Source organism: Fukomys damarensis, unplaced genomic scaffold (assembly GCF_012274545.1).
Source record: "Fukomys damarensis isolate Sample0158 unplaced genomic scaffold, DMR_v1.0_HiC HiC_scaffold_4, whole genome shotgun sequence".
In the NCBI taxonomy this organism is placed as follows: Eukaryota; Metazoa; Chordata; class Mammalia; order Rodentia; family Bathyergidae; genus Fukomys; species Fukomys damarensis.
The window spans coordinates 10,279,442-10,302,329 of record NW_022900916.1 but is presented as its reverse complement, the minus strand read 5'-3'; the positions used below and the strand labels follow the sequence as shown (position 1 = coordinate 10,302,329).

The window sequence follows — 22,888 nt, the reverse complement described above, 5'->3', positions numbered from 1 at the left end:
GTGATACGTAGGGGAAGAACAAAAAGGGAAAAGAAAAAAATGTGAGAGAATGAAAAGATGAAAATAAAGTGTTTGTAGATGGGGAGGGGAGGAGGGGGTGAAGGGAGGGCAGAGGTAAGGGGAAAAAAATGAGAATCAAGACTTGCCATGTAAAGGTACATGATCCCAACAATGAATGTAACTGTACTGTATCCCTAAATGTACCAATAAACTCAATAAAAAAAAAAAAGGAAAAAGAAAGAACTAGAAATCACCATGATCAGAATGTGCAATATCTATATGAAGGAAACCTTAAAATACTCCTGAGGAAAATACATAAAGACTTGAACAAGTACTGTATCCAGCATGTTGTTCTTCAAGTAGGAAGACAACATTATAAATAATAACAACTAACATTTACTACATTTCAGACACTCCTCTAAGTATTCTACTGTACAACCCATCAAAGATGTAAATTATCCCTAAATTAATCTGCAGATTAACATGATTGAATTCCATACATTATACACATACTATCTAGTCAAAAATAAAATTTAATTTAAAAGGCTCAGTTTCAATAAGATAAGCTGACAGCATTTAGAAGATCACCCAAGATCCTTCAAGAGCTTGAATGAGAAAGAGGGAAAGAAGCCCTGGGTGGCTTCTTTGGCCTTGCTATTAGGAGCCATGTTCTTTGCTCCCTTTGAAGACGACCCCCCAGCCCGCCTCCAGTTGTCCCCACAAGTCCTCAGAGAAGAGCCATCACCTCCACAAAGACTGACCTGACACCCACAGCTCTGCTTTGGAAATCATGTCCCAAGCCCCGGTCTCAGGACTTCCAGCGCAGGCCAGTAACACAAGAGCAAGGGTGACACGTGTCAACATAGACTCTATGGTGGCACTCTCAGCAACTCTCCTGTCCAGGACACCCCTACCCCATCCCGCAGGCCTCTCTGGAGATGCCAGAACCCATCCATCCTCCCAGGTAAGTCCACAGTGGGATGAGGTCCCCTCCAGAGACAACCTCTTCTGTGAGGACTTTGTCATACGATGGAAACCTACAAAGGATAAGCCAAGTCAGGTTGCAAAGCCAAGAGAAGCCCCTACCTGATGTGGCCTCCAGGAGCAGCAGCAGGATGAGTACTTCCTGCATAGCTGGTGGCTTGAGCCTGTGTGGGCTTCAGCCCACTTCCCCAGGGCTGGAATCCAGCTCAGACTCAGAATTTATTCCAGGCACCGCTGTCTTCCCTTCCTGGCTTTGTTGCCACATGAGGTAGCTACGGGAGACTCTAAACACCACCAGACTATTTGTTCTTTGATCACCTGCTTCTGCAACCACATGATACCCAAGAGGCCAGACCACCAGAACCAGTCAGCCCAGTGTCCCGCTGAGAGGTCCTCTTCCACTGTGTGTCTCCGCAGAGAGCTCCAGAAGAGAAGCTACAAGAGCAGGGAAGACTGTGATGCACCCCAGACCCAAGTCTGGTGGCAGGAATGGATTGTGGGGCTGTTGGGCCAGAACTCCCCACGAGGATGTGAGCAGGGGGCAGATGACCCCACAAGCAGCCGCACCTGGCACCTGCCGGTCAGTCAGTAAGAGACAGGGGCGCCGCACAAGCAACAGAGACACAGCAACAGAGCTGCTAAGCCACTGCCCCGACTCTTCCTCTTCCCCCTTCCAATCCAGGGTAAAGAAACAGGAGGCAGCTGGGAGCTGGGCCACCCCCCAGGCCACACTCTCAGGGCCACCCCACCACCACCCTGTGCCAGCCTGGGGGTCAGGGAGTGGCAGGAGAGGGGACTTCCGTGGGATTAGGGGTGGAAGCTTTAACAGTGCTGAACTAAAAATAATTAAAGTGACCTGAAAGCGAAATATTTAAGAGAACAGTGAAAGAGAAAGAATAAAACCGTCTGGGCTTCCATCCACTGGTGAGGCTAAGTAAACTCCTATAACTCCTCCTAGGCACGGGAAACTGAGGCCCGGGGAATGGGGCCTTGGCATGGGCAGAGCTTCTGGTCAGAGCTGCCTGATCCAGAGGAGGACATCAAATTTGCCCTCATCCCCTGAAGTCAGACCGAAGTCCAGACGCTCAGCCTTTTCCAGCCTCCGAGGTGCCATCTACGGCTCCTTTCCCTGGTTTGCCACCGCCACCCTGGTTTGAGGTTCGTGCCCCTGACCTGGACTCTCTCCACAGCCTCTGAAGCATCCTACAGAACCACCAGGTAGTTTCTCAAAGTACAATCTTCATCATGCACTTTCCTGCTTAAAATAACAGTCTTTCCCGTTGGGAAAGTTGACTTCTGCTGTATAAAGCAGGTAGGTCAGTAAGATTTGGAACAAGAGTCTCTAGGCTTCTGTCTGAAGTAGGTAGATGGTAAAAACACAGTTTGGCTGTGTGCCCTTAGGCAAATGACTCAACCTCTCAGACTCGTGGTTCACCCTTCTCTATAAATCAGGGAAAATAAGGCCCGCAGGTGGTGGGACTGCAAGCAGTACAGGAGATAACAAGGTAGCAGGGACTGTGCACAGCGTGACCCCCAACAGCACCATGTTTTCCTGGTGGGCACCCCAGGACTGTGCAAGGCCTGAAGCTCAGTAGGGAGTCGCTGAGCATGAGCTGAATCAAGAGGAACATACAAGAGTTGCCAAGTTACCGATTCTCACCCCTCGGTTTTTCCTGTCATATTAGTTACTGTAAATAATCCATTTCATTATGCATAATTAAAGCTGAAGTGATGGCCCAGATTAAGTTATGGAAAACGTCAGGATAATTAAGCCTTTGAATTAAAGAAACTCACATCTGTTTAATTTTCAGCCTGACTACACAGTGTTTTTTCATGTTGCCCTGTTTGCACCAGGATGGTGAGAATCTCTGCTTCTTTCCCATCCTGATTCCAGGAAGCAGAAGGGTCATATTTGAAAACATGTTATGGTTTTCCCCCTGTAATTAGAGCCCCTGTTTCCAGCCTCAAGGTTGTTTCTGCCACTGCCATGGGCTGTGGAACATTTGTCAGAGCCCATTGCCTAATGAAATGGTGTAGTCCTGTCAAAGGGACCTCAGAATCAGAGGCTGAGGGCGACCCCGAGGCCCCTCACCTCCATTCCCTGCCGATCAGTCACAGTGCCATTGGCTTCTCAGCTGGCTGGGATGGACAGGGAAGCTCACAGGCAGGGCCAGAACCTTTGGGCCAGGCCTGCCTCCAGTTCCTATGACGGACCTGGGTCACCTCTAAGTCTTGTTGGATCCAGGCCCTTGAAGTATATTGAGGAACTTGCCTGGCAGTGGAGCAGCTACTGCAAGTATTTAATACTCAGATTCTGGTTGACTTAGAGTTTGGAACACATTTTCCAATAGATGGATTGTTTGTAGTCCACAAATCCTTACACAATTCATAGTGGACTTGAAACAATATAGACTTACAATGAGAAATAGAAGCTGTGCTATGAATGTTCAATAGTTCAGCTCCTTTGCCAGTTCCACCGGCAGTGGTGGGCTGGCCAGTGAACCTCAGCATCTGTGACGGTTTAGGGCTAAAATGACCCCCATGTATTCAGAGGTGGGGCTTTGGAAGATGATTGTGTCATAGGGTGCTGGGTTTTTCACTGAAGAGTTCATAGATGAATGTTCTATTAGGAGGTGTGACCTGGGGACAAGGGGTGGTCACCAGGATGTGACCTAGAAAGGTGCATTCTTGTCCCCAGTTCCTCCCTGCTGTCTGAATCCTGGCTGCTGCGGGGTGGCCAGCTTTTCTCCTCTAGGCCCTTCCGGCATGCTCTTTCTGCACTGGAGCCAACCAAGAACAGACTGAACCCTCTGAAACCCCTCCTTAAAGTTACAGGTGTTTTATCCCACTGGCGGAAAAGTGACTAATACACCACCTTTACAGGTGTGTGGAAGTTCTGTCCACAGACCCTATCCCTCCCACTTGGAACTACAGGCTACCAGAAACCTACGACAGGATGTGCTGGTTCCTGGATTGTAGCCCTGCTCAGGGCCAGGCCCATACTCACAACAACGGCCATGCTAATGGCACCCAGCTTCCTGCTGGAATGGAAGCACATCCTGTCCTTTCTTTTTGTGGACACTGTCCATACCTCTTTAGCACTGCGCCCGCAGTTGTCTTCCACAGGTGTCTCCTGTAGTCCTGGCAAGCTTTTCCAGGCGGGAACATTCTTACACCTCATTGCTTCCCAACCACTTCACTTTTAACAGAGCAAGATGTATAGTGAATGCTCAAGATGGTGTGAAATTACTGACTTTACTTCATTCTGTCTCACCCTGTGCCATTCTTTCCTCCAATCCCCACCCAAACAACCCCCCTCCAGGAGCCCACAAGTGCCCCTCAGCTTTCATGGGAAAGAAAATCAATTCTGCAGCATCCTCATTTCCAGAACTCAACAGCAGTTCACCCCCAGCTGGCCCTGAGGATGGGGCAGGTGCTCCTCTGAAGCCAGGACCCTTGGCACCCGCTGGCAGTGCCCCTGCCCTGGCTTCAAAGGTGGGAGTAAGAGAAGCAACTTCCCTGGAGCTCAGGGACATGACGCGGATAGGCCTGAGCTGTCTTGATTCTTGCTTTATGCCTCCAGAAAGGCACATCCTCCTTACTTCATAAATAATAGCTCCATTGAGAAGCAGTTCACATATCGTACAATGCACCTATGCAAAGCGTCCAACTCGCTGGTTTTAGGATATCCTGAGAGTTAAGCAACCATTATCACAATCAGTTTTAGAACATTTTAATCAACCCCAAAAGAAACCCTCCGTCCCTTAGCTGTCAACCTTCCCCTTGCCTCCAGCCCCTCCCCCAGCCCCGGCACCCACTAATCCTTGTTCTGGACATTTCATCTGAATGGTTTCATGTAATGCGTGGCCTTTGTGACTAGCTTCTGTCGCTTAGCATGTTGTCATGGTTCATTCCTATTGTAGCCTGACCAGTACTTCATCCCTTTCTGATTGCCAGCTAAAATTATTCCACTGTATAGATAAGCCGCATTTAATTTGTTCATTCATCAACCGAGAGATATTTGGCCTATTTCTACTTTTTGACTATTAGACGTAATGTGGCTATGAACATTCACATACAAGTGTTTGCAAGGAGGTAAAATTTTCATTTCTTTGGGGAAAATATCTAGAAATGTGGTTGCCGGGTCGTATAGTGATTCTGCCGGATCATTCTTATAGGCAAATAAGTCACTTTGCTTTGAAGCCAGCTCCTTCTCCAGTGTCCTTTGTTGGGATAGCCCCTGCCCCAAGTTGTGGGCCTCTTCCTACTTCACCTTTGGGCTGCCTGGTTCAAACATCTTTGCACCAGCTAATTGCTACTCCCGCTGTCCCTCTCGGTGTCATTCATTATTCCTTCCGCAAATATTGACTACCTATTGTATGCCGAGTCTTCTTGTGCATGCTAAGGTTAAAGCGGAGAGCAAAACAAACAAAAACTCCCTGGCGCCCCAGCACTCTAGAAAGTCCACCCCTTCCATCCATCCAGTCTGCTAGCCATGGCTCCTATGGTAGCCCACTGATCCAGAGGGAAATTTCTCTTTCCAACATCTGTCTTGGAGTCTTCTTTAACCAAAGTAGCTAGGGCCCTCCTGACCTGCTCAAAGAGTTTTGGGGACATTTGAGTGAGCACCTTTTTTCTTCATTTCTAAAAGTTGTAAAGTTTAGCACAGAATTATAAAGCTGAAAAAAAAAACAAACCTCTGTCTCTAGCATATTCCACCCTGTATATGGAAGAAAGGAGGAATAAATTTCCCCCCTGCTCAGAGCAGACCATTCAAGACAAAGTGGAGACTTCCCTCCTGCATGAAAGAAACAAGCCAAGGCTTGCTGAGTCCCCTTATTTTCCATGGATGTGGGTGACTAGATGTTTTGTGCACATCAGTCCTCTGGTTTGTACATAGTAATCGCCTTCTTCACAAAGTACCAGAATGAATAGATGGGCAACTGTGACATCAGTCACTATTTCATGCATGGGCACCCAAAGTGAGTCTCTTCACAATGAAGGATTCATGTCCTCCCCCTTTCACTGGTTGTGCATAAAGCTTTGCCTTTCCTAACCTGACTTCATGTAACAAGACCAAAGAAGACTGAAGACAGGCTGTGGGGCCTTATGATACCCAAAACCCTCTAGTTAGTAATTCTGGCTATTTTAATTTTTATTTCCCTCCCAAAACAAAGACCTCCAATTTTGAACTTGCCTCTTAAACTCTCTTTCCTTCCCACATTTTCTGCTATTTATAACTAAGTATCTCCTTGGTATTTTTACACACAATGTGTGCTTTTAAATCATCAATATGTCAGTACTTATATTTATCAAAATGTTTTACAAATTTATTTGCACATCTTTATTCTTCCATCTCATTTTTCCATATTTGTTTTTCTTCTGATTTACACTATTTAGTGTTATTTCAACCAGTTTGTGATCAAGTACCTTTGGTAAATGTGTCTGGAAATATATTGCATTTGTATCTGTAAATATAGTTTAACTGGGTATAAAAATGTAAATTGAAGAACATTTTCCCTCTACTCTGTGAATATGTTTTCTCCTTCTTTTCTGGTATCTATTCCTATCCCTTAGTAGCTTCCTATTAGCCTGACACCAGTTTTGATTTTTGCTTTCAGAAATCTGTCTTATTTTTGGTAGCTTTTAAAGTTTTCATTTTATCTTTGTTATCGTGCAATTACAAAATTCTAATTTTGCTTTATGACTACAAAATTGGCTGCTCTTGAAGGCCTATCATACATTTCACTTTTTGAAAGCATAAGTTAACAAGGTTTAAAGCCTAAATGATCTATTGCTCAGTAAAAACCTATTCATTGAGCAAATAATGATATATTATCAAAGTTTTTTGTTGTGCTTTCAAAGTCATAAAGAGAAATAGGTGTGATAGAAGTGTACAAATCAGGATTCCTGGTGAGTAGTACAGTATCATGTAACCACAGACTTACTTTATATAAAATACAACAAAATTTCACAAATAACAAATGAAAATCATTTTATTATTTCATCATAAATATTTATAAGTATGTTTTAGTAAAAAACTCATCTCCAAAGAAAAAAAGAATCTTAATTTTCAAAGCAAATAAATAATGAATTCTTCTAAGGAAAAATTTAGTTATATTTGTTTGCCTTGGTTTTGCTTAGCTTTGAGGACTTACTAAGATTTTTTTCTTTTTTATTAGAAAAAAACCTACTATGCTCCTTTTGCATAACTGAATATTTCAACTCACAAATTTAATTTAATATGAATCTTTTCAGAATCATATTAGCGCTGGATATGAGACTCTTCTATTTGTCTTTGTATGTGTGTTTACACGTTTGTGTGGTGGGTAACCACATTTAAATATCAGTGTCAGTCCAAGCAGTTGGGTTTCCAGTAGCCCTTGTATTCCTATGGGTCCTCTATGCCCTATATTTAAACTCTCCACTATTCCTCTGGATTGGAAGAAATCAGACTTGAGCACAACACTGGATCTTACCTATGTCTCCAGCTTGCAGCCCACCCTGTAGGTGGCCAACCATATGGACCAGTACCTTAAAATAAATTCCTCTCTGTTTGTTTTCTTTCTAGCTATCTAATCTTCTATTGGTTCTGTTTCTCTGGATAGCCTAATATAGTCACAGTCTGAGGGGAAGTGGTGGGGTTCGGATTTCAGCACACCTTATGAGGAGACACAACTTAAAACCCCTAACAGAAATCACTCAGGGTGTGAATGTGTGTGTGTGTGTCTGTGTGTGTGGTGGACTGTCATGTCCATTAATTGTCCCATGCAGTTGTCTCACACTCTAGGATTTCTCTCATTACCAAGAAGCACCATTTTACATTCTCACCAGCAATGTATGAGGGTTCCACTTTCCCCAAATCTTTGATACAACTTCTTAATTCTCTCCATCTGTAGGTTTCCCCTCCATGTTGTCCCCTCTGGTTGTTTGTTGCTAAATTGGATCATTATTTTCTCTGACTAGTCCCACAGTCTACATCTTAATAATTATATTCCCATGTAGTGTTTATTCTATTTCCCCTGTATTCCCTGTTAATTGTCTCATTCCAAGCAACTCATTTCCACTCCATCTCCAGCCCTACTGGCCTTTATGTCCTTGGGAATACCAAACCCTTCCTGGCCCAGGGCCTTTGCACAGTCTGCATAGTCTGCAGTGTCCTTCCCTGCTTCTTAACTTTCAGCTCCTTCCTCAGACAGGCCTCCCTTGACCACCCACTCATGGCTTTCTCCTTCCAAGTGCCATTACCACTGTAAGAACCACACACACATTTTCACTATTAATTGCTTTGCCAAGTAAAGTAATGCCTCTATTCACCGAACCGGCTTGCAAACAAAAGCTGTTGTAGTCAGGGTTTGCAAGGCAATAGGTTTAAAACAGGATACATAATTTATAGGATTATTTTATAATATTCACCCAAAAAGTCAAATGCAGAGGAGTGCAAAACATCTGCCCATGTGCTAGAGACCTGAAGAATCCAGCTGAAGGCCTGGGCCCCATAGTAATGTCCCACACAAGTCCAGCTGAGGGCCTATACCCCAAGGCAATGCCCCAGTGAGTCCAGCTGGAGGCCTAGTGCCCACGGCAATGTCTCACGCATCCCTATGGAGGATCTGCACGAGGAAGGCCCAAGAGGCAGTGGTGGAAGCTAGGAAGCCTGCGCTGGTGGGGTGAAGGATCTGTGCCACCAGGCTGAGGGAGCCAGGAAGTGATGCTCACAGTGAAGGTCAGAGCTCCCCTGACAAGAACAGCAGCCATCCCGGGTGGCAGCGAGGACCCGAACCCCTCAAACGAGGAGAACAGCTGAGTTCTTATCAGGGAAACCACTGACTTCAGTGCGGCCGGGCATTCCAAGTTGGCCACTAGTTAAACCACCACAAAAGCATTTGGCAAATTTTTGCTTCCATTTGCAAACTCTGCAGCAGGTGACAAACACAACCATGGCCATCTCCCCACACAAATGCAGCCATCTTCCCCCAAATGGTAAAACAAGTTAAGTTCGTAGACCAAGGCATCACTGTAACTCATTTTCAGCCCACCAGATTATGAGCGCCACGAAGGCAGGGTCCACATCTGTCCTGTCTGTGTGTGAAGTCCAGCGTAAGCCACAGCAGCATCCACATGCTGCGTAACTGAATCAATCAATGAAGGAATGTTGGCCTTCAGCTCAAACCAGTGGCAGAGACTCTGCAGCAAGCCAGGCTGGGATCCCAGATGGAGCCCATTACAGAGAAGACAATAACAAATGAACCTCGGTTGTGAACACAGGCATCAGAGCCGTGTTTACATTTCTTTGTCAAACATAACCACTTAGTGTTTGAATTAAGGTCAGGCTCATTGTTTATAGTGTCTATTGCTTGTTAAAAATTGATACAATCTCCCCCAGCTGACATGGCTTGATATATCTGAGTTAAATTGCTTGACATCATCTTTTCTCATGCAGGTGTGAGAGCCGGAAGGGCCAGGTGCCTGTCATTTTTCCTCTCAGACTCTGCAGCTCTGGTGGTCTGGAGAAGGTGGGCCTCATCTTGCCCATCACAGGTAGGTAGAGGCAAAGCAGGAGGGATGTGTGCTTTGGCACCAGGCTTGGCCTTCAGCCCTGCTGCCCGAGGCAGTTGCTTGGCAACTGGGCAGATTGTTTAACTCCTGATCCTGCTTCCTGGTCTCAAAGTGGGAATAATGGCTCTCAAGACTGGACTCTGGTGGGAACTGTCTGTGTGAACTCCCAGCAGATAGCCAGCGCTCCAAATAGGATCCTTACATTCCACAGCAGGCCGCCGATGCCCGCTGTGTTATCCTCATACAACCAGCTCTCCCTGGTATGGTTAGGATGCTTTCCACTATACCACAAGAGTGAACTAACAACATAAAAAGGGGGCAGTCTTCCCTTTGAGTTAAACATTATTATCCTCTGTAGAAGAGCTACAAACGGGAACCCTAAATGAATTTCCCGTTGCTGTCATTAAGTCATTTGCAATCTTCTTTGTAAGTAGCTACATATCCATTAGAAAGAAACCATAAATTAGACTTGCTCCCCGCGTATCATAGGCTTGGACACCGGCCTCCTACCAGCAGTCCTCTCTCCCCACTCCCACACACTTTGGAAGGAAGAGTAACTGGAAATCGGGTTTGTATGTTGCAGGGGTCAAGAGAAAGGACTAAAAAACCCAAAATTAAGCCCAGACCTGTTTTGCTTTTCCTTGTGTGTGCTTTTGCTGCGGCCAGCTTCTGTGAATGCGTGGGTGGGGCTTTTGGAGTCCCCGCCCCTGGCTGTCAGCGGGGCGCAGGCTCTCTGGTGTTTAAACTCGAGGGGGATCTCAGCCCTTGCTGGTGAACGAAATGAAGGAAGGGCCCAGTAAATGAATACCCTGATTAGGGAGTTAAAAGGAACCGCGAACTTGGGCGGATCCTTATGGAGAGGCCTGGGAAGAGGGAGGGCAAGACAGGCAGCCAAGCCAGCTCTCAAAGACCCCGGAGGGAAAGGCTGGCCTGCTCTCGGAAAACCAGCAGGTGGTGTCACCCTCACTGGGACAACCCCAGGGCGTGGACAACCCTGGTGGCCTCCTCCCTCCTCTCTGTGCTCATGGTGCCTCTGGGATGAGGGCTGGGGTGAGCATGCGGCTGTGAGAGTCTCACAACTCTTGGAAGGGTTGGCCAAAGCCAGTGCTGGGTGACCCCATGTTCCCCTCAATGTCAGGGAGATAGTCACACCTGGAACAAACTGGCCCCTCCTGGAGCATCTCCCACCCTCACTCGGCAGAAGGGCCAGCCGAGAACCCAAAACCACCCACCATGTGGGGCCCTCTGCCCAGGCTGGGGACCGGTCAGGCAGCGGGGCCACCAGCACGCACCGCCCAGCTTCAGGGCCATCTGTTCCTCTCCTGGGTACATTTCTCTGAACTTTCTGACCAAGAGGAAGTGAACAAGCCTCACAGCAGAGGGTTTCTTGGAAATGACCAAGTACAGGCCCGGCTACACGAGCTGCAGTTCCTCCTCCCATTCCAACCTGCTTTTCTATATATGTATCCATATACGATCTGAGGGCCAGGGATCGCCAGCCACAGGGTAGAGTTCCAGGATTGAGGCAGGGCTGGGGGAGTAGAGAAGTATGCAGGTGGCAGGGAGAGCACATAAATGTATACTAAAGAGCATGGCATTAGCTGGATACAGTGGCACAGCCTGTAATCCCCCACACTCTGGGAGGCTGAGGCAGGAAGGTTGCAAGCTTGAGTCCCACCTAGAGAGTTCTGCAAAACTCAAAATAAAACCTTAGAAAAGGAGCTGGGGATGTAGCTCAGTGTGAAGGGCCTGAGTTCAACCCCAAGTATTAAAAAATAAATAAAAATAAACAAATAATTAGAGACATAAAAATAAAGAGTATCAGGAGAGCTGGAGAGCCTTCCAATCTGAAAGAGGGAGCAAGGGTATAGCCAGCACGGCTGGGCAGGGCACCCCGGGAGCCAGAGGCAGGGGAGGAGAAGCAGAGTGAGTGAGAGTGAGGGTTTACGTGCAGCTGGTGAGCAGAGTGAGGGTGTCTAAGGCTCAGTGGTCAGGGCCAGCGGGTGGCCGGGGCCAGGACTGTGGCCTGATAACACTTACTGGGCATAGGGCACGGAAGCTGAGGCAGACAGGGCTTGCCCGTGCCTGGTGCCAGTCGACCTCAGGAGAGGCTGCTCTAGCAACTCTGTCGGGAAGCTGGTGGAAGAGGGAACACAGGATCTAACTCGGGTCTGGGAAGAAGCACTAAGGCTGTTCCCGTTCAGCACTTCTGAGGTTTTCCACCTGCCAGGTCCTCCCTGCTGAGACACCTTCACTGTGGGGATCTTTGATGGGGACACTGCAGAGGCAAAGGGTTCTGGGGTGAGAGATGCCCCAGGCCTGGGCGGGGTGGGGCTGTCTCTGCCCTGGGCACAGTGACTGGCACAGCAAACTGGACAGGGGGCCCTGTGAGCTTCCTTCCACACCTGCTGAGGATGGCTGAGGAGGTGAAGCGCATCCTGGGAAAGTGTAAGTGGTGCAAACAGGCATGCGAGGAAGCCCTGAAAAGGCTGTGGGCTCTGGGGCTGACAGCGTACACGGAGGTCCAGTTGCTCATCAGGCTGGGGCCAGTTGGCGTGAAGAGTCCACTGCGCATGAGGCCCCATCATGAGTCTGCACACCAGCCTGTGGGTGCCTGCGGGTGGCCTGTGCAGAAGACACCGGCTCATCCTGGCGACTGAGGAAATGACCCAGACCTGTAGAAGCATCCGTCCCTGACAGAGTCAATTCAGATCTCTGAGTTACAGCAGAGAAGGCAGAATGTATGGCAGATGAAGTCCCAAGAAAGGAAAGAGAAGATATTCCACGAGCGGAATCAGGGAAGTAACATGTGCACATTTGAATATCACAGCGTAAATAATACAGGCTTAGCAGTAGCTCTGGGGTTGTCTTAATCAGCTACACGTGCATGCAGTCAGGTACCTGTGCACACACAGCAGTGAGCCCCTTACGGATCTCTCTGGCAAGATACTGAACCCCAGTAAGGGGGACTGGACTGTGATGTTGGCCACCGCCTCTCCATCTTCATCATTACTTGGGGAACTTGTCTCCCACAGCCCCTGGAAGCAGGAGCCTTCTGTGCTGTTCATGTCACACCCTGGGCCACAGATGCCCGAGCTCTGGTGCATACCTACTCCAAGGGACCCCGGGACGTCGTATTTTCTCTTTCAAGACACAGAGATGTAAAATGAGAGTGTGTTCTTCTGCTTGGTATTAAGTAGAATCAGGACTGGGATAGTGTACAGAGGAGAAAGGAAAAGAAGAGAGAGGAAGAAGACAGAAAAGCACAGAAGAGCAGAGCCTGAGGCTCCATGAGAGCAGTAGGCAAAGTATGAGCCCTAAACCCACAGTTCTGCTGTGGTCCAAAGAGACATCCTTGTTAACCTCCTTGGTTGTCTGTCCAATTCTCACATCCACACAGCAACTGCCATGAAACTTGAACTAGTTGGGGCAGCTTTCTGCTTTTCCTAGCAACCCACTACTGCCTGGGACCCTATGGCTAGACAAGATTCAGGTAATGTCTAACACCCTAAATACAAGCTCATCTGATGAGGGTGTTAGATGTCTGTGACTTACTTTAAAACACCTCAGCAAGGTGGAGAGGGTGATATTACGCCAGTGCTGGCTCATTTAAGCTTTTGCTCTGTGGGCACTCAGTTGCTTTAATGGAAAATTCCCCTCTAGGACAGTGAGCTTGAATTTGCTCAGGAAGGCCCTGCACCAGAGGCAGCCAGGTGAGTGCTTATCTGACCCATGTTGCACTGAATTCCTGAGGCTTTGTTAATTAGCATAATGAATGTCAGAAATGGATGTTTATTGTCAAAATTAGTTATTAATAAGTACAATAAGTATTAGGAATGGGCTCTTGTTGGTGGAATTAAGGGTATCCAAGATGTGTGGGCTAGCTAGAGTGTTTGAGGTGTGTTATGGTCTGCCCTGCCCCCGCCCACAGCAATGTGCCAGACACACAGGTGAGGGGGCCCAGATCGCCCGTCATGGAAGGCCTGGCCACACAGCCATGGGGCACACTGTCTGCAAACCTCTCCAGCCATCCAGGGACAGCAACTCGCCCGCAGCCTTTATCCAGTGACTGAGCCAGGTGAGGGAGAAGGAGCCACCCATTTCTACCTGCTTCCAGATCGTCCTGATGGGATTATCACAAAATGTACTGTCTAGGGTGCCACCGAGGTGGGCCGGAGCATAGGTCAGATGGGGCATGGCGACTCAGCTCGCCCTCTGTCCCCCTGGATTTTTTTCCTTGCTTTAAATTTTTCCCATGTTTTATGGAACTTAAATTCTTCTAGCAAAAGCAGATTCAACTAGGGCAATTACATACCACTAATAATTCCCTTCAAAAATGATGGTGAAGTTCCAGCAATTTGGAAACAGAGAAACTCCTAATCACATTATGCTTTTACTGAGCTGGTGAGGAGAAGAAGTGTAATGAGCATCAGTGAAATTTAAAGATCATCTCTACTTTTTGAGATAATTAATTATTTTGAGCTTTTTGTTTTTTAAGCAGAGCTAGCTGGCTATGTGTATGAACAGGTTTTATGTCATGTGCATTTATTTCTGATAATGGATCTTTCCCCTTCCAATCACAGAGTTTGTTTTCTGAAAAGGAGTCCTCACCTGAATCTGTCTTAGCACCAGCTTCCAGAGAACCCTACCAGTGGGGAAGTCCAACATCAAGGCAGTGGCACATTCAGGGGCTGGGGAGGGCTGCCCCTGGCTTCCAAGATGGCGCCCTTGCTGTGACCACACATCCAGAAGGAGGAAGGGCCAAGCAGCTCTCTGAGGCTTCTTTCAAAGGCCATTCATTCCAAACACGAGGGTACTCACTTCCCAAAAGGCCCCACTCTTAATACCATCGCCTGGAGGTTTCAGTGTCAGCAGAGGAATCTGAGGAGAGCATATCCCTTCAAACCGTAGCCTCTACTCATCTCAGTCATTTTGCAATAACTATGGACAGCATAAAGGACCTCAGGGAGGGAGCACAAGTATAGCACGCATGAGGCCCTTGATTCTGTTCACTGGAGTTGTGCATGGGAGGCTGACTCAGGTCAGTTCACAGTAGTGATGACTCGGGCTTTAGTCCAATTCGGGGTTCTTACATGAATCAGCCCCTCAGTTCATTGAGGTCTATCTGTCTAAATGTCATCTCTTCCAAGTAGCCTTCCTTGGTGAATCTAACTAAAACAGCCAAAGAAATACATACATACCTCACTACCTATCACTTTGAGTCCTGCTTCATTTTTTATTGGCACATATCTAGCCTGAATTGTATTTACCCATTTATTCTTTTCTTTTTCACTAATATGTGAGCATCATTAGGGTAGATATGATGTGCAATCCAAAACTACAGTGAATATCTAAATTTTTAAAAATGTATTATATATAGTAAAAGACACAAGGCCATCAATGTCCATGAAAACTCCCTCTCCCCCTGCTTTGAACACACTGATCCCCTCGCTCTTGCCACCTTCTGAAGCAGCTCTGGAGTCCTCTTTAATGAAAGTCTTTAGTTTGCTGCCATGTTTCCCTTGATATCCAGAGTCAATTAAGACTGTTTGTCTTTCATGGTCTGTTGGGATTTGAGGAAGAGCTAGAAGTCACACAGTGCCAGATCCAGTGAATAGGATGGATGAGGACGCACCATGATGTTTTCACAAGCCTGCCTTTCTGCTGGATGGCGCTTGGCAGCAGCGTTCACCACATTTTTGATCACACCTCATAAAGACATTTACAAAAGAGGACTTCAGAGCTGCTTCAGAAAGTGGCAAGAGCAATAGGATAAGAGTGTATATGAAATGAGGGGAGTATTTTAGTATTTAGGAGAAGTATTTTAGGAGTATTAATATACATATTAATGGCAAAATGGTCTCTTACTGTAAGAACTTTTTAAAAACATTCACAAGATATTGTGACCACCCCTTGTACTTCACTTTCTGTTGTATTTCCAGGTCTTGCAACTACACTGGACAATGTTAGAAGTCAATCATTATTTGTTGATCGACTACAAATTCATTGATCGGAGTTATAAAAAAAAAATCTACCCCTGTCAGGTGGCAACTACAGAACAGAAGAGCTTAAAGACACACATACAAAAACAAACAACAAATAAACAAAAAAACCCCTGAGAAAACATCATCTAAGACAAGTGGCTAGCAGTCAACTTTTGGTCCCGTCGTCCTGCCCTGGTACACACTTCCACTTACCTTTGCCACCTTCTCCACACAGGAAAGTTCCACTCTGGACCCTAAGAAGCAGCTCATCCGGCCAGCTCAATCAAATGAGACATTTAGCAAATATTTGTTTCTGCGTCAAGTACTATGTCCTCTGCGGGTCAGTTGGTGTACTTCAAAGAGAACATTACAATAGTGACGGGTGACTAATTAAAAGGGCAGGGCTTGGGGAGTGGGGGTGGCTTGCTAAGCAGAAAGTGTTCAGAATACGTTGAGATTGCAGAAACAACTCCAGAGGAGTCCACACAGAACACTCTGTTTTCAAATACTGCTTAAGTACGTAAGAAGCAGCTAGTTACCAACCAAAAATTATATACAAATACAAATCATTCCTATCTACTCATTAAAGCAATTCTCCTAAATTTCTATACCAGGCAGCCATTTGTCGATCTAAGAGTAGCATATACTAGCAATGTATGTATTTTTGGGGGAAAGCTATGCGTCTCCAATTAGATCTCTCCTTCAGAATTCATCTGAATAATTTTCACTGTAAGTTTCAACTGACACAACAGCACTATGGGTGACTCTTACTAGGTGGTGGTGTGGTGACAATGGTGGCGGTGGTAATAGTGGTATTTGGTGGTGGTAGTAATCGTGGTCATGGTGACAGTGATGATGGTGGTAACGGTACTAATAAAGGATGGGGAGCTATCTGTGGTGAGAGTCATGGCGGAAATGGTAGCGTTAGCGATGGTGGTGCTGGTGTGACTAACAATGCCTAGAGTGGTGAACCACTGGGATCGCCCTTCCCATCACACCTAGCCCCAGTCTTCCCTCCACAGCCTGGGGGTCACAGGAGGGCTGAGCCCGGCGGCAGTGCAGCTTGACCTGACCTCAGGCCCTCCCTGTGCAGTGCTTGGATTTGGGGAAATGTTGCCATCTAGTGCCCCACAGGAGTCTCAGCTCTTTTCGGCAAATGAGCCAGTCTCCCTCTACCTAACTCTGCTCCCTCCCAGGTGAGAAGCTTGGTACAGTGCTATATCCCAGGCCAACATCACCTTTCCTTGCAGTAGGGACCGTGGAAATGTCTCTGGAGTTGTTCTAACTCCCTTCATCTTTACAAAATGCATCAAAAGAGCTAGATAGAGGCAAAGAAGTAGCAATAGGATTAAGATTTGGTGATTTGTTAACGTTTCCTGTGTACAACATGTTACACTCAGTGAGGAAAGCAGAGATGAATTAAGGACAGTTCAAATACTACAGTGAAATAGTGAAAAATGTCATCTGCAGGGCTTCCATATGCGCCAGGTGACCTACTGCCTACTTCTCAACCACCCAGCTGAAAACTTCCCACCCCACCCCCACCTTCCATAGCCCCCCGTCAGTCCCCTCAAGCCCATCCATCCCCTGCTCTCTGCCAGAACAACAAGCTAAGCCACCAGCTGGCTGCTGCCCCAGGACTCTTGACCCTCCTGTGTCACGTGCATGAGGTGTATTTTTAATGAAACTTTCAGTGACTCAGCAGTGATTAGCTACGCATAGGGTGGCAGCACGACCAAGCCAGGCTGGTGGGGAGGTGCTTTGGGCAGGAAACATGCTGAAGTGCATCTCAGACTCGGGCCTGCTCCATCTCATCTTTCACGATGATTGAATCTCCATTTGGATATGCATCCTCCTGTGTTTAACGCCAGTCTTCCCAACTCCTCTGCCAGCTCCATGGGGTGGGGCTAGGGCTGCTTTGCTTGCTGGCTGTGCCCGGTGGGGAGGAGCCTGGCACAGAGGAGCCCTCTAGGAGCATGGGGGAGAAGAATCACTGCCCATCACCGGGGAGACGAGGCCTTAGTGACTGGAGCCTGAGCAGGCAGGCAGATGACACAGGCACTGTGGAGCCAGGCGTGCCAGCGGCTTCATCAAGCTGCTCAACCCCGGCTGGCCAGGCCACTACCGCCCCCTCCACTGGGCCCAGCCAGGCCCTTAAAAGCATCCTGGGCACACTCTGGAAGCAGCTGATCGAATCCCTGCGTTTTATAGAAAAAGAAACCCACCAAAGGCAGAGCCCTGTGGAAAGTGACCAAGACACAGGGAGAGCAGGGGGTGTCACGTCTTCCACCACAGCTCTCCAGTGTGACTCAAGACGGCCCATCAAGATTGTCCTCTCATCCAGGGATTCTCCTGGCCAGGAGCAAGAGGCCTGGAGAGCAAGCCAGGGGCTGAGTCCATGAGCCACACACACAGGGGCAGGAGCCGGGCTCAATGACCCTGACGACTGAGAGGTGTGCACACAGTAAAGGGTCATCGGGCAGCAGTAGCCGCGTTGAGATGCTGAGGACAAAGGCTTTCTTGTCCTCTGCCACCCGTGAGGCAGTGCTTTTCTGAGTAACTCTAATTATAAATCCTTGTCCCGCTAAGATGGGTAAACTTGGCAGCATTCGAGATGTGCCTTGCATCTTAACTATTTCTCAGTTGGTTTCGTCTTGGCAAAACCCCAAATGCATTTTGCCAAGCACTCTTTCCCTTAATTTCTAATCCCCTGAGTGGCTTCAGGGAAATTTCATCCATATGTTTCTGAGTCATTTACTGTGAACTCATCTTTTGGTAAGAGAAATACGTGGTCAAGCCAGCAGAGTCCAAAGAAGAGCACATCTCTGGGCTGAAATGGGTCTCACTTTCTTTGCACAGAATTTCCTGAACTTTCTAATTAGAAGGCAGGAAAGAGAACAGTATCTCCTACTCCTAGGTTCCTTCCCCTTTCTGAATGTGCTTTCTGGAGACTTTTTTGAAAACAGTCTATATTGTTTATGACGCTGGAGAATGTCATATTTACATTTAAATCTAAACAAATTGTGGATTTATGGAGTTTTGGCAACAATTTTTAACCTAAGCTGGAGAAGAAATGCACAATTATTGAACTTAGATTACATGGCAGGTGCATTTCAGCAGCCTGGTGAAATAGAAATCAAGCTCGTATAAAAGGAAGCAGAGACTAACGCAGTGGGAAAAGTGTGTGCTTAAAAGGTGAAGTCAGAATTCAAATCAAGAACTATCAGACTCTCAAATTCGTGTTCCGCCCACCACGCCCTGCCCATTCCTACAGTTCACAGTCCTCGTGATGCTAGTGAGAGGCAGAGACTTTTTTATAAAGTGAACAGACCCTCAAGGTGACCTTTCTACAAGAGTTAACCTTTCTTTGTTGTTGTTGCCCCAGAGAGATTGGGACCCTGGTTTGCTCACAGTGGTCAGATGTCACAGATGGAAATTCTTAGCCTTGGAAGAAGCCTCTAGCTATAGCTATCATCTGGCAAGAATTATAAGAAATAGAGGAACAAGTTAAACAATGCCATGAGATGCAACCAACAAAATAAAAAATGTTGACAATCAACAAGCAGCCTAGTTTCTTCAGTAAAAAATGTCCCCCCAAGAAAGATAAGGAAGTCTATAGATTATAAAAACCAACCAAATGCAACTGCGTACTGGTATGGTTTACATCTAAAATGTCCCCAAAGCCTCACAGACTCGTGGTGGAGCTTTTGAGGAAGTGATTGGATCATAAGAGTGTGACAGTCATCACTGGATTAGTCCACTGATGGGTTTATAGCTGGGTGTGATATCGGAAGGTGAAGCCTGGCGAGAGGAATGGCCTAAAAGGGTGCATACAGATACTGCTCACTGATGACCTACGTCTTCAATGACTCTTAATGTTTCTGTTTGAGGACTGTTCCAACTTACAACCCACCACTTGGATTTACATCTCATCTTTTTATTTGCACAGCTCTGTACATCTTGTTTATAGAGCCTCAGTGTCTTTTTTGTACGGTTCATCTTGATTGTACCGTACTGTTGTGACTCACGTCTAGATGTCTTCCCAAAGCCTCATGTGCTCATAGGTGGGACTTTTCACAGGTGGCTGGATCTAGAGTATGTGACATTGGGATTAAGGATGTGATAAATAAATTGGTTTAGCATAGTTCTGGGTCTGGATAATCGAAGGCCCATCCTGGGAGTGGGTATCCATCAATGGCGTATAAAGGAAGGCTTCTGGCTGCTGCTGCTTGCTGCTTCCTGCCTGCCTTGTTGTAGACTGTTTCTCCTCTGCCATGTCCCTGTGCCATAATTCCCTGCTGTGGAACCAGCCAATTATGGACTGAAACCTCTATAAACTGTGAGCTGAAATAAACCTTTTTTCCTTTAACTTTAGGTGACAGGTATTTTGTCCCAGCAATGAGAAAAGTAACTATAATAAGTACTGTAATTTTTACTGGTTGAACTGTACTGTACAATTCTGTAGTTTTACATTATGTTATACATTATAGTGCTGCATGTAAGAGTTATGCAAATAAAAGCAAAGTCATCGCAATGGAGTTCTCCTTTGACCACTTCTTTGTTCTTAATATTGTAATATACACACTGTATATAATTTCTCATTTAGCAAACAACTCATTTAACAGCTTAGTCACAGGAATGGAATTCAGTTGTTCAACAAGGACTATTGCTTTCTGCCTGCCATGCCATGAACTATTTCTCCTCTGCCATGCCACCCAGCCTGGCAGACAGCTGAATAGGGACTAAAATCTCTACAATCTGTGAGCCAAAATAAGCCTCTCCCTCTTTAACTTGTGGGTGCCAGGTATTTTATCCAAGCAGTGAGAAAGTAACTAAAACATATATTGGTACCAAGAGTAGGGTCATTGCTGAGACACTACCTGACTAGGTGGTTCAGAAGCCTTTGGACCTGGCTTGTGGGAGGAGTTTGGAAAGGTTTGGCAGCGCCAGCTGGCAAAGCAGTCCTAGAATGCTATGAGCCAAGCTCAATGGGAGATTTTGGTCAGAGCTCAGATGATCAGAATGCTCACAAAAATGCAGCCGGTAAAGACCAGGCTCAAATGATTTCAGTTGGGAAAGACTCAATCGGCAGTTGGACTCCAGGCCATGTGTGTTATGTTCGGGTGGAAAATTTGTCCACATTTTGCTCATGTCCAGAGACTTTGCAGGAGACTGAGATTAAGGACAGCAGGCTAATTAATCTGGCAGAAGAAATTTCAAGGCAGTCTAATGTTGAGGTGGTGGCATGGCTACTGTTGGGGAGTTTTAGCCAGCTCTACTTTGAGAATCAAGAGCAAACAGCCTAGCAGAAGGATTTTAAAATTTTTGAGTTTGTCCAGAAATGAAGCTCCAATAAAATTGCAGCCTGCAAAGATGGAGCAGAGAAGGTTTGGTTGCTGAAAAAAATTATCGCTAAAAAGCCAACTTCTTTGGAACAAGGCAATAGGAAACACAGCCTGAGTTCATCACAAGAACAGCAGGACTCCACCTTTTGCAGCCTCAAAATTACAAAGGTAAAAGATTTTGGTTTGAGAAAAGAACCCTGGGGCTGGAATGGCAGCAGCCTAGGGAATTTGTTCTTCAGGACTGGGTTCAGTACTCAATCTGGGCACTTGACCCCGACAGCCAAGGGAGAAGGAAGCCTGGGTACTGCTCCAGCTGGTGGCAGACCTTGGTGTCATCTACTTGGTGCTGATTTTAGGCTCATGCAGAATCTAAGAGTTAAGAAATCAGGAAGGCTTTCACCCAGCCTTCAGAGAGAGGCTCTAAAGGCCAGCCAGCGTGCCCCTGAAAGGGCAGCATGTAAAGCTGTTAATTTGAAGCTGAAGGTACAGTGGAAACCCCAGAAGGTTGGAGAAGCAAGGAACATGGATCATCTGAGGAAAGCCACAAAGAGTGAGCAAAGCTGACCCAAAAGAGAGGCCATCAAGGTTATAACCACCAGCAATGCTATAGGGGCAGAGCAACCCAGATCCATTGGAGTTTACATCTTGCCACAGATTGTGCGAGGTATTGGATATGGAACTATGGGATTTAGTGTTTGCCCTTCTGGATTTTGGTCTTGCTTTGGTCGTATTCCTTTCTGTCTCTATAGATTTCTACCTTTTGGAATCGGAATGTTTATCTTGTTCCATTGTGTGCTGGAAGTGTTTGACTTTCTTTTCATTTTTTACAGAAGCTTGCAGCTAAGAGCTTGCTTTAAGTCTCAGAGAAGACTTTGGACTTGGACTTTTCAGCAATGTTGAACCTGTTAGGACTTTGGCAACTCTTAGAGATGGACTAAAAGCCTTTTGCATAAAGGGATGCACATGAGCCTTTTGGGGGCCAGGGACGGAATGTTAGGATTTATATCCAAAATGTGCTTCAGGGCCTCATGAGCTCATAGGTGGCAGAGTGACTGATCATGGATGCATGATACTCACTGCTGGATTAGTTCATTGATGGGTTTATAGCGGGGTCTAATGTCAGGAGGTGAAGCACCGTGGGAAGATGTGGATCACTGTGTGGCCTGGAAGGGTAGATGTAGAAGTCCTTCCTTTTCCATTGATGCCTCTCTCGCTGCACATTATGGACTGTTTCTCTTCTACCACGCCACCCTGCCTTGGAGTCAGCTGACTATGGACTGAAACCTCTACAAAGTGAGCCAAAATAACGCTTTCCTCTTTTATTTATTTATTTATTTTTGGTACCGGGGATCGAACTCGGGTCCTTGTGCTTGCAAGGCAGGCAGTGGAACCTGAGCTAAATAGGTGAAGCACCGTGGGAAGATGTGGATCACTGTGTGGCCTGGAAGGGTAGATGTAGAAGTCCTTCCTTTTCCATTGATGCCTCTCTCGCTGCACATTATGGACTGTTTCTCTTCTACCACGCCACCCTGCCTTGGAGTCAGCTGACTATGGACTGAAACCTCTACAAAGTGAGCCAAAATAACGCTTTCCTCTTTTATTTATTTATTTATTTTTGGTACCGGGGATCGAACTCGGGTCCTTGTGCTTGCAAGGCAGGCAGTGGAACCACTGAGCTAAATCCCCAGCAACGCTTTCCTCTTTTAAATTGTAGGTTTCAGGTTTCATCCCAACAATGAGAGGGACTGTACTTGCCTCTTAATTTGAATAAATCAAAAGTAAAAAAATAAATTGTAAGATAATCAAAGAAATTTGAGCACTAGTTCATAATATTAATAAATTATTTTTATATATGTGCATGGTATTATGACTATATTTTTAAAAGACAGATTTTATCTCTTAAAAATGCTACTGAATTGTACCAGCAGTATAGCTCCTGTTCAAGGCCCGGGTTCAGTCCCCGCACACACACACACCCACTCACACACACACACACACAGAAAAGATACTACTGAT

General features: G+C 46.5%; 1 protein-coding gene across 1 annotated transcript in view; it reads right to left on the bottom strand.

Moving 5' to 3' along the window:
- Positions 1-22,888, bottom strand: part of Cdhr3 (cadherin related family member 3) — a 119,428-nt gene that overhangs the window by 58,715 nt on the left and 37,825 nt on the right. The window contains exon 1 of the mRNA XM_010634050.1: positions 1,087-1,195. Coding sequence (XP_010632352.1) covers positions 1,087-1,132 — 46 coding nt within the window. The 5' untranslated portion in view covers positions 1,133-1,195. Of the gene's footprint in view, positions 1-1,086 lie in introns of the transcript that reaches the window.